The 12,450-nt window shown below is 35.1% G+C and overlaps 1 protein-coding gene across 1 annotated transcript; it reads left to right on the top strand.

The window, feature by feature from the left end:
- Window positions 1-2,499: 2,499 nt before the first annotated feature.
- LOC112006099 (calcium-transporting ATPase 1, endoplasmic reticulum-type) lies at window positions 2,500-9,297 on the top strand. The gene is made up of 8 exons (XM_024038402.2): window positions 2,500-4,027; window positions 4,237-4,342; window positions 4,646-4,767; window positions 5,466-5,744; window positions 5,850-6,227; window positions 6,684-6,793; window positions 7,760-7,988; window positions 8,390-9,297. Exons 1-8 carry the CDS (start codon window positions 2,606-2,608, stop codon window positions 8,969-8,971), a joined length of 3,228 nt encoding a protein of 1,075 aa, XP_023894170.1. The 5' UTR covers window positions 2,500-2,605; the 3' UTR covers window positions 8,972-9,297.
- The last annotated feature ends 3,153 nt before the right edge of the window (window positions 9,298-12,450 follow it).

The following is a 12,450-nucleotide window of genomic DNA, read 5'->3' as shown; positions in this document are numbered from 1 at the left end:
CTATTGTGTGTTTGTTTCTTTAAAAAAAAAAAAAACACATCTTTAATTATTTTATCTATTTTATTAATAGAAGATAGTAATATTCTTTACCATTTTAGTTACCAGTTTTGGACCATTGGTAACCAAACATGGTTCCATAACTTTTTTACAAATTCCGACAGAGCCTGAAAGGAACATGGCAAATAGTATAGATACTTCATTTGACCACACCAAAAAACCAAAAAAAGATGATATCATGTAAAGAGAACAGGCACATGTATCTTATTCATATTGTAATGTATTGATCATAAATCACAATCAATTGATAGAAAATATTGAAATAACTATTTACGAGCAAAACCTTAATCTCTTACGTAATAGTACACATCAATTTTTTTTAGAGCTGCGTATGGAGTTGCCAAAATTATGAATAATTATGATAAAATCTAACATAGATAAGAATAAGAAAATTTCGACCTTAAATTATAGGACAATCTTTTCAGAGATTGACATGTGTGAATTGTTTATATGAATAGCAGCTAATAACTGGGAAGTGTAGCACAAAAAATATTATTAGCCGCAACCAAATTTAAGTTAAATACTCCATGAGGGTAATATACTTTACTTCTTTTAACAAAAAAGAAGAAGAAGAGAAAGATGGTATCAGAACTAGAACACCTAGCCAATAAGGAACAAGAAAGACCCACATTTATAATATTTTTTTTTTGGGTAGCATCCCACATTTATAATATATCAATTTCCAAAATCATCCACAATGAAGTCTATTCATACGCCAGCAGTTGCATCTAATGCCAGGCCTTCCAACCTCTTCACAGTATTTTAATCACAGGGAAGGAACATAGGAAATTTCGTTAATATTAGTTAATCCCCATGAATTCCTTGTGATATCATCTCTGTTTAAGTCAAACGACATAGGACAAGAGTTATGAGCACAATGTTTCAAAAAAAAAAAAAAAAAAAAAAGAGTTATGAGCACAACCAATTTCACACCTATTTTAACAACTATCCAATATGGCATTCCGTGACTAACTACATCACTTTTACATAAATAATCTACTAATTTTTTTTTCACTACTCAAAATCAATCACATCAAATAGTTGTGAAATTAGTTGTATTCCTAAAATTTTTGTAATGCCAATAGTCAAAGGTAGAATTCTTAACACAATCAAATCACTTTTCTTAAAATTTGGAAACAAGTTTAGCCCATAAAAAATCCAACTTCTTATTGAACTTTAGTTGCTTTCACTTCTTCCTAACATGGATGAAACCCATTTTATTATCTTCAAGGATTGCTTAGCTAGCCTTTAGGGCAGAATGATCATGCTCATTTTACATTTTAAAGCATTTGAAACCACGCTCACTATGACTAACTACATCACTTTTACATTAAAAAAAAAAAATCATTTTTTTTCACCATTCACAATCAAACAGGTCAAATAGTTGTGTAATTACCTGTAGTCCTAAAATTTTTGTAATGACAATAGTTAAGGTAGAATTCTTAATACAATCAAACCAATTTTCTTAAAATTTGTGTGCAATAAGTTTAACCAATAAAAAATCCAAATTCTTATTGAACTTTAGTTGCTTTCACTTCTTCCTAACATAGGTGAAACCCATTGTTATCATCTTCAAGGATTGCTTAGCTTTTAGGGCAGCCATGAACATATTCCTTTTTACATTTCAAAGCATCTAAAACCATTTTCACTATGATTGATTGTATCACTTTTACATAAATTCACAGTTTTTTTTTTTTTTTTTTTAATTTTAAACAACTCACTATCGATTAGGTCAGATAGTTGTAAAATTAGTTGTAGTCTTAAAATTATTGTAACAACAATAATTAAGGTAGAATTCTTAATACAATCAAACCATTTTTTCTTAAAATTTGTATACAACAAGATTAACATTAAAAAAAATAATAATAAAAAAATCTAAGTTTTTATTGAACTTTAGTTGCTTTCACTTCTTCCTAACACAGGTGAAACCCGTTTTTATCATCTTCAACTTCAAGGATTGCTTAGCCTTTAGGGCAGCCATGAACATGCTCAACTTTTTTACATTTCAAAGGCATCTGAAAAGACCTTCACCATGTTTGCAAGAATGAAGAACAGGTTGTGTAATAAACTAATGCCGAATTTGTCAGATCTTAGCAAACGTCACGCCTTCACCATCTCCTTAGTATTATAATCACTCGGAGAGTACCAGGAAACTTCCTAAATATTTCTTAATTGACCTGACAATTCGTTACCCTCTCCTTTTTAAGTCAAACACACAATGTCACAAACAACCGCAGACTCAACCAGTGAGCCCCTCCCTCGAATCCTATATTTCACTATACACACAGACAGATTGTGGGAAGCACACTGGAAAAAGCACCCATTTCTCTAGATTTTTGAGCGTGCCCACTTCGAATCATTGAAAGCTTTTGTCTTTTTGTCACTTTAAACTATTACTTTAAACACACTTTTTTTTTTTTTTTTTTTTTTTTTTTTGCGCCATTCGGAGCTTGCTAAAGTGGGGAAGAGCTAAAGCCTAAGTTTTTGAAATCTTTTATAAACTGAGGCTCTAAGAGTTTTTGTTGTTCCATAATCTTTGATTTCATCAATGGGGAGAGGAGGAGGAGGAGGACAAGAGAACGGTGCTCGAGAAATCGTTAGTCCTCGACGTGCCAATCGACAAGTGTTCCCAGCGTGGGCTAAAGATGTTGCAGAATGTGAAAAACACTTCGGAGTGAACAAAAAAATTGGTCTTCGATCCTATGAGGTAGAGAAGAAGATCTTAACTTATGGCTACAACGACTTGGAGAAGCATGAGTCCCAGTCGATTTGGGCTCTTGTGCTCGACCAGTTCAACGACACTTTGGTTCGAATCCTACTTGTTGCGGCGGTGATTTCCTTTATTCTTGCCTGGTATGATGGCGAGGAGGGAGCTGAGAAGGAAATCACTGCCTTCGTGGAGCCTTTGGTGATTTTCTTGATCCTTATTGTGAACGCAATTGTTGGAGTTTGGCAGGAAAACAATGCGGAAAGGGCACTCGAAGCGCTTAAGGAGATTCAATCCGAGCACGCCGCTGTTATTCGAGATGGCAAGAGGATTGCTAATCTTCCTGCCAAGGAGCTCGTGCCTGGTGATATTGTTGAGCTCAAGGTTGGTGATAAAGTCCCTGCAGATATGCGTGTATTGCAATTGATTAGCTCGACTTTGAGGATCGAACAGGGGTCTCTAACTGGAGAGAGTGCGGCTGTGAATAAGACCACTAAAGCTGTCCCAGAAGACTCTGACATTCAAGGAAAAAGGTGTATGGTTTTTGCTGGAACCACAGTTGTTAATGGGAATTGCGTTTGCTTGGTTACTCAGACAGGAATGGGAACAGAGATTGGGAAAGTGCACGAGCAAATTCAAGAGGCTTCGCTATGCGAAGAAGACACACCTTTGAAAAAGAAACTCAATGAGTTTGGTGAAACTCTGACAAAAATAATTGGAGTTACATGTGCGGTTGTGTGGATTATAAATGTGAAGTACTTTCTCACTTGGGATTACAATGAAAATGGGTGGCCAAGGAATTTCAAGTTTTCATTCGAGAAGTGTACTTATTACTTTGAGATTGCCGTGGCATTGGCTGTGGCTGCTATCCCCGAAGGATTACCGGCTGTTATTACAGCGTGTTTGGCACTAGGGACGAGAAAGATGGCTCAGAAGAATGCCCTTGTGAGGAAGCTGCCAAGTGTTGAAACTCTTGGATGTACCACTGTGATTTGTTCTGATAAAACTGGTACGTTGACTACTAATCAGATGGCAGTGTCGAAGCTTGTGGCTATGGGGAGCAGTGTTGATAGCTTGCGATCGTTTAAGGTTGATGGCACTACATACAATCCATTTGACGGTAAAATACATGATTGGCCAACTGATTTTGATGCTAATCTTCAAATGATTGCTAAAATCTCTGCTCTATGCAACGATGCTGACATTGCTCAAGCAGAGTACAAGTACATGGCCCATGGCATTCCTACTGAGGCAGCTCTAAAGGTGATTTTCTCTGTTTCCTTTTGTTTGCTATAACTTGTGTGATTGGGATAAAAAAAATTTGTTCTTGAATTTTATTTTATTGTTGCAAATGGTGTTACTGTGTTTTGTGTGGTATTAGAATTACTGTTGTATATGCCCCTGCTCTGCAAAAGAAAGTTGAAATTGTTGTTGAGATTCTCAATTAATCTGCCCTGCTCTATGCGTTTCAGGTTTTGGTTGAGAAGATGGGCCATCCTGAAGGATCTAAATATGATGAAGCACCGATGACACCGAAATCTCCTAAATCACCAAAATCACCAAAGAATGATGTGCTACGTAAGTAATTGAAACCGGCAAACTTAATTCTAGGAACACAATTTTTCACAATTTTTTTTCTTTTTGTTTTAAGAACCGCTGGAGTTGTAAAATTTAAGCAAATTTACTTTCAAATGGACCTACTGCGGACACCACTTTTATTAACACTAATCATAGCATGACACATTAAGAATTGTGACAAAAAGTGTGTATTTGGATTTAATGTTCTTAGTTCTTACCCCACCATCCACTCTAACCTTGATAGTTTATGCAGTCTGCTGCCATTTTATTTTTTTGGTAAAAAATTACTTTATGTATATTCAGGTTGCTGCCAGCTGTGGAATGAAAATGAACCTCGGATTGCATCTCTTGAGTTTGACCGTGATAGGAAGTCCATGGGTGTTATTGTGAATTCACGTGCAGGGAAGAAGTCATTGCTAGTGAAGGTGTACTCTCCTTCTCTGAATGTGTGTGTGTAACTGATGGTTTAGTACATGGAACATGCAGTTTTTCGGTGTAGTCTTTAGTGTACTTTGATTTGTCAATTTCATACACACATCATTAGCCAAATGCGGCTAGTGTAGAGGTTATTCTCTTATTTTTCTTTTCTTCAAATACAAGCCAGAAAATTTTAAGAGGTTTTGGGATGAGGTCATAGAGGGGTGAGTATGGTAGAACTAATGACCATTTAGAGGATATTTTTTTGAGGAAGATAAAAACAACTAGTAGTATATTATATATAAGGGCACTATTTTTTCCTCTCTCTTAAATATAGCAATGTTTTTGTGGTACAACATTGGTTCTCTTTGACCAAAAAGTTGCTTTTTTCCCCCATTTTTTAATTGGAGGTATCTGAAGTGCAAGGTTCCTTTGGAAATCCTCTAAGAATTTAATGGTTCCGTTAAACTTTTATGTATGATAGCAGTCACATGTTGCCTTATATCAAGCTGTTTTAAGTGGTTGCTTGGCGTGTTTAAAACTTAAAATTTTAAAATACAATCAAGAGCTTGTTTAATGTTTTCAAAATTAAACAATGATGTTTAACACAGGCTGATAATTTGCAAATTTTCTCAAAACTTTGTTATTCTCTTTGTCAATTGTACAATGATATAGAATTCTAATTTAAAGTGCTTAACTATTGCAGGGTGCTGTAGAAAATGTATTAGAGAGGAGCACTAGGATTCAGTTGCTTGATGGTTCTGTTTTACCACTGGATCAGAATACAAGGAAACTCATCCTAGATGCCCTTCAGGAGATGTCTACTGGTGCATTACGCTGTCTTGGTTTTGCATACAAGGAAGAGCTTGGTGAGTTTGAAACCTACGATGGTGAAGATCACCCAGCCCATGCACTTTTACTTGATCCATCCAATTATCCATCAATTGAGAGTGACCTCATTTTTGTTGGTTTGGCCGGACTGAGGGTGAGTCTTGACATTGCTAATTCCACTTTTTTTTTACTTAGTCCATCATGTTATTTCTATATTAATGGCCTAACCTTGCGTGATCGCTTTTCTAAATCTTCATAGGACCCTCCTAGGGAAGAGGTTTTCCAAGCAATTAAGGACTGCAGAGCAGCTGGGATTCGTGTTATGGTTATTACGGGAGATAATAAGAATACAGCTGAAGCTGTATGTCAAGAAATTGGTGTATTTGGGCCTAATGAAGACATAAGTTCAAAAAGTTTAACAGGAAAACAGTTCATGGAACTGAAAGATCAGAAGGGCCATCTAAGACAAAACTGTGGTCTCCTATTTTCTAGGGCTGAACCAGGGCACAAACAAGAGATTGTGAGGTTGCTGAAAGAGGATGGAGAGGTGGTTGCCATGACCGGTGATGGGGTGAATGATGCACCTGCCTTAAAACTCGCTGATATTGGGATTGCAATGGGCATTTCTGGAACAGAGGTATTTTTGTTTTTCTTACTATTTAGTTTATAATTTTCTCAAAACTACATTTTGATGTGCATGACATGTTGATTGGTAAACCTAAATAATAGGCATAATCAGTGGGAAAGGCAACTCATTAAAATAAATCAGCAGGGGAAAAGTGCACAAATATTAATCCTTGAATTACAGAGAGGCCAGAGAGGGCATGCTTATAGAAAATGGAAATCTTCCATTTAATTGTATAGAAAGTGATGAGATGCATTTGACAGACTCGTAACAGTGGGTACTGTTGAACAGGAATTGTGTTACCTATGCACTAGTAGTCAGAACAAAGGAGTATGAATTCAGTATTATGGTTGACTTGTAATGCCAAGACTTTGTTTCCTGGTCAAAAATTTGTAACTTGTTATCGTCCTATGTTCCTTATAAATCACCATTGTTGTATTATAATCATTATTTCTTTCCCTCTTTCAGGTTGCGAAAGAAGCTTCAGACATGGTGTTGTCAGATGATAATTTCAGTACAATTGTTTCTGCTGTTGGTGAAGGCAGATCTATCTACAACAACATGAAGGCTTTTATCAGGTTGGTTCATATTTTTTCTTGTTTTCATTATATTTTTATCCATAGATCTTTAAGGGTTGTGCCTTAACCTTATTTGCCTTAAGAGATAATTAAAATTTGGCTTATTTGGTGGCCTGTGTATTGATATGAAATAGTATAAATGATAACATTGTTACTTTGTTTTGAGGCCTGTGAACTGCCTCTGTGTATAGCATACTTACTTTGTTAGGGAATTGTATAGTAAAATTTGTAGTCTCCTTCATATTGATACAGAAAACATGGTTTCCTTCATATTGACACACACAATATAGTGTTTTCTGTGTTATGTCAATGAAATCATTTTGCATTGGACTTTTCTTTTCTCTTCTATTTTAAATAATTGATATATTGCTTAGTAACCTGACTGCAAAATTTTGGGATTAAGGCTTGGAGGTTGTTGATATATTGCTTGGTAGGGAACATGTATAAAATCATAATAAAATAATTACTAGGTACTATCCTCTTTGGATTTTGCAGATATTTCCTAACTGGGGCTTGGAGTAATGTTTTTAACAATTATAAATCCTGTGTTCGTGGGCCTCTGCCTTCTCCTTTGATACAATATTACCTGTTCTACTAATATCTTTTTCATTATCCATACATGTTTTCTGACGTGCATTCTGACTTCTGGAGTGAATTTTTAATCTAGTGTTTCACCACTGTTTAGCTTATTCATTTTGTATTTGTGTGAACTGAGTCTAAACTTGTTGTTGACAGTGGAATATTATATAGGCTAAATAACTTATTGTCAACACTTATGCAAGTCAATTTGTATAATTATCTAATCCTAGCACACCCAAGATCGGTAGCACTTTGAAAGGCACCCCTTAAACTTTGTTTAATATATAAATCTTAGAAATTTCCTTTAAGTCAACTACCATTTTACCCTATTAATTTAGATACTAAGACATGGCAACATGTATTTTTTGTGGTTCCACCCTATTTCAGGTACATGATTTCCTCCAACATTGGTGAGGTTGCCTCTATATTTCTAACAGCAGCTTTAGGTGTTCCAGAAGGCCTGCTACCTGTTCAACTTCTGTGGGTCAATCTTGTTACAGATGGGCCACCTGCTACTGCTCTGGGATTTAATCCTCCAGATAAGGATGTAATGAAGAAACCACCTCGTAGAAGTGATGACTCTCTAATCAGTGCTTGGACTTTATTCCGCTATTTGGTATTTCTCCTTTTACTTCTGTTCCAAACTTTCTTTTGATTATTTTTTGATAATTCGATCGTTACAATAACGGGGCAGGGCAGATTCCAACCCTGGTTTTCCTTTATAAGGAGAATAGGTAAACCACTGAGCTATAAGGCTCTTGACTTTTATGTCGATTTAATACTCAAGATTTCTGCCATTTTCCCTGATAAGACTCAAAATTTTAACTGAATGGAAAAATCTTGTTACACACTCAATATTGTACACTTCATACATATCATATCCAGAATTGCGTACGTGATATCTACAATAAAACATGAACAATGACGGTGTGTATGGATGTTGTACACTAGTGAGATTGTGATAATCACTACTTTGATTGAATCTATAATTTATCCACTCTGACTTTTCCTACACAGGTCATCGGGCTGTATGTTGGGGTGGCAACAGTTGGTATATTTATCATTTGGTATACTTATGGTTCCTTCCTGGGCATTGACCTCAGTGGAGATGGTCACACCTTAGTCACATATTCACAACTTACCAACTGGGGGCAGTGCTCAACCTGGACAAATTTTACTGCTTCACCCTTCACAGCAGGCAATCAACTTGTTTCTTTCGATGACCCCTGCGATTATTTCAAAGCTGGGAAAGTGAAAGCCATGACACTCTCACTCTCTGTGTTGGTTTCCATTGAAATGTTCAACTCCCTCAATGCCCTTTCCGAGGATGGAAGCCTGTTAACAATGCCCCCATGGGTCAACCCTTGGCTCCTTTTGGCCATGTCTGTCTCATTTGGCCTGCACTTCTTGATCCTCTATGTCCCATTCCTATCGCACGTATTTGGCATCGTGCCCCTCAACTTGAATGAATGGCTCTTGGTTTTCATAGTTGCATTCCCCGTGATTCTGATTGATGAGGTTCTGAAGTTCATAGGGAGATGTACAAGTGGGTCTCAAGCATCGACTAGAAAGACAACAATAAAACCCAAGTCAGAATGAGACTACTTGTGGAGATATAGTTCATAAAGCTGCCTCTAATGGTTGGTAGTGTCCATCATTCCATTTTACAACGGGGATGACCTGGGCCTTGAATAATTGGCTTGACTATAATAATTTTCCTTTCATTTTACTTTCCTTGTTTTTGTACATAAAAGACTCAATTCCCTCCCCTCCACTTTTTGTTGTAAACAAAATATATGCAGCTTCTATATATCTAATCATGTCTACCTATAATGTCAGTTGAAGATTTTGGATCTTCTCAATATTAATGAATAGATAAATAAAAAGAAACCCACACATATATTTGTGGGGTTCGACAGCTTGCTTACATCTATGAGAGCTAGTGGCAAAAAATCTTCCCTATCAAAAAATAAAGAGTTTACAATGATTTTATATTGCCTCAAAAGAAACCCCAATCCAATACATCTCTGAGTTTTTCTAACCATATCTCTAGGTGTCATAGAGAGTATTTCACTCCAATTTTTTTTTTTTTTTGCCTAATTAATCTCATCCATTAACCAATACTCACACATTTATAAAAATAGTTTGTGTGAATCAAGTAAACACAGGATACAATGTAAGCAAACAACACATAAGAGTAAACACCCCAAATTTTATTACTTTACCTCACTCAGTCTAAAGTCTAAACACACGGCCACCTAGGCTTAACCCTCTATTTTCTGACTAACCCATTAGACGTACTTCCTGTTGACATAGTTTGCACATGTTTGAGTCCTTAGCAAGCCTTGCCTAATAACCTGGCAGCATGGTTTTCAGAGTCGAACCACAACCCCACAAGTTACTAAATTAGAGTTAAGGCATACCAAGTTACCAACGACTAGGCTAGCTGACATTGTTGAGACCTTTGTTTTGAAATGATAATAGTTTAATTTTATTCTACCACATCTCCATATATTGTTACCCTTGAATTTGTATTTTTTTTCTAAATTTATTTATTATTTATGAATTATAATTTTTCCGTAAGAATGTGCTATTTATAAATTTATTCTTAAAGTGATCTTATTTTATATTAGGCTAAAATATTGTTTTCATCCTTAAATTTCCAGTAATTTTTTTTTTCATCTCTAGACTATTAAAAATGTTACTTACCAAATCTTAATTTTAAAAGTTATTTTTTTGTTCCTAAATTATTGAAAAACTCAAAAAAGAAAGAAAAACTCTTTAAAAAATTTAGGGATGAAAAACAAATTTTTTAAAGTTTAGAGACAAAAACCAAAATTCAAGCAAACTTTAGGGAAAAAAATATTTTTAACCTTTATATTAAAATGATTTCAATTTTGGGGAATAATTAACAATTTTATTTAGGCTTGTTTACGTATTATCATTTTCTATTACCTTATAAAAACTGTGAAAATTCATTTGAAATTTGTATAATATTATTTAGACTTTTTAAGACAATTTTGTTAATGTTTACAAATTTAATTCATTTAATTTTATATTAAATTAATTGTGTCATCATCAATTTTCAACATCTAATCAATCTCCAATTTGAGCTCAAAAACCTTTAACCTATTCCCTTTTTTATTATTTGAATGGTTCAGTTTTCAAACATTGTCTAGCAGCCCAAAAACACCTACCCAACATGAAGCTTTGCCCATGAGCACCACCATACGGAGGGTTTAGCCCATGCCCATGCCACCTCTAAATCTGGCATTCTGGCTAGCATCATCCAAACAACACGTCCAACTCATTTATCACATCATCACTCATATGCAAACATAGCCCACTTTGCCATGCTAAACACGGCCCATTTCTTGTTTCCCACACTAAACTAGCACACTACAGAATCAGGTAGCCTAGCCCTATTGACCTACTCATTGCACAACAACTTGATCACAACCTAGCCCATGCAAGGCTGCCATGTCCCAGGCCCAGCATTCCAATTGGTGTCCTCAGCACGTGTAGGGCTTGCAGCTTCTACCAAGTCTTGGCCATGAAACAAACTCTTTGCAAAGCTACTATTTTGTTTCCTCTAAGCTAATTTGTGTAGTCCTGAACCACCATGAGACAGCGCGATGGACTGCTGCCTTCAAATACCTTGCACATCTTTCCATCATCTTGATACAATCTTAATTAGTCACCTATCGTTTCCTTAGATTTCTCGTAGCTTCAATAAGAGAAGTGTTACGTCTACAACACTTTCACAACAAATCTTAAGCGGTAATTTGTTATAGGTTTTAATTTGAACTCACTACTGAAATTACTTTTCTATCCATCAGTTACAGTTAATAACAACTATGATTTATTGTGAAAATATTGTGGACATAAAATTCTCAATAACTAAAAGTTAAAATAAAAAAAGAAAAAGAAAATCAAACACATGGCATACCAGAGTTGGTAGGGCATAAAATGAAACATAAAAAGTAGTACATAAGATTTGCATTCAATAACGGGTTACAATTAATAATTAAAAAAAAATTCTGAGAATTTATGAGTTAAAAGAAGTTCCGGATGTAGCATAAGGGATTGTTATGTTTGTCAACCTCTATGATCAACCAATTAATATTCAACATCGACACCCAAACCCACCGTCGCTACCCCTTGACTCAAAACATGGACTTTGCTCATGCATTTTGTAGTTGTATCTTCCTTCCAACTTTTCAAGATTTTTAGAATGGAAAAAAAAAAAAGAGTATACATACCAAATTTCTTCCTACAAATACAATAACTTGTCAAGAGTACTTTCGAGCTGCTCTAGAATTTTTGGAAATGTCGTATACATCGACACGTTATGGCCTTATGGGACCCCAGAAGAGTCCCATATGATTTGTGCATTCGAGAATTAGATAATCTCCAATGGAAAAAACAAAGGATGAAGAAGATAGCTAGGCAACTAACTTAGCAACAAACTCTCCATTGTGTAATCATGCATATGACGACCTCCACGCCAATCTATTTGACCCAGGCCTCAAATTTTCTTTCTTTAATGGCATTTTCTTTTACTTGGTCAGCTGTTTGCTGAGCTGGATTAACCAGTTTTACAAGAAATTAAGAAATCGTATAACATCAAACACATGTGTCGCCTTGTGTATCAGCAAATCGAGCTTGACAGCTATGACTATGAGATAGTCCATTATGTTCTTTTTGAACCATCCTAGATTTTGCAACCCATTACTTGAGAATAGGAGCACTCAGAGTAGCCCAAGGGATTTTGGGGTATAAGGCTATGTTTAAATGAAGGCATTTTATATATTTAAATTTAATTAGATAATATTTTTCATTTAAAATCTATTCTTATAATTTGTTTAGATGTAATTTTTTTTATAATGAATTTCATGTTCATATGTGAGTTGTTCATCTAATTTTATTTTAATAATTTTTTTGGAATATTTTTATTTGTATTTGTAGATTTTCACTTTTTCATTATTATTATTATTATTATATTGTGTTCATTGCTAGTAACAAATTACCTAGAGAGCTCTTTTGAAACTTGATTAATTTTTTACAAAACTTAAATT

Source organism: Quercus suber, unplaced genomic scaffold (assembly GCF_002906115.3).
Source record: "Quercus suber isolate HL8 unplaced genomic scaffold, Cork oak 2.0 scaffold_88, whole genome shotgun sequence".
In the NCBI taxonomy this organism is placed as follows: Eukaryota; Viridiplantae; Streptophyta; class Magnoliopsida; order Fagales; family Fagaceae; genus Quercus; species Quercus suber.
Note: the sequence above shows the minus strand (reverse complement) of the source record. Positions and strands in the feature narration are given on the sequence as shown.

Coding starts and splice junctions, on each gene's coding strand:
- LOC112006099 (XM_024038402.2), top strand. CDS start 2,606: ATGGGGAGAGGAGGAGGAGGAGGACAAGAGAACGGTGCTCGAGAAATC. Junction 4,028..4,236: donor CTACTGAGGCAGCTCTAAAG/GTGATTTTCTCT, acceptor TATGCGTTTCAG/GTTTTGGTTGAGAAGATGGG. Junction 6,228..6,683: donor TGGGCATTTCTGGAACAGAG/GTATTTTTGTTT, acceptor TCCCTCTTTCAG/GTTGCGAAAGAAGCTTCAGA.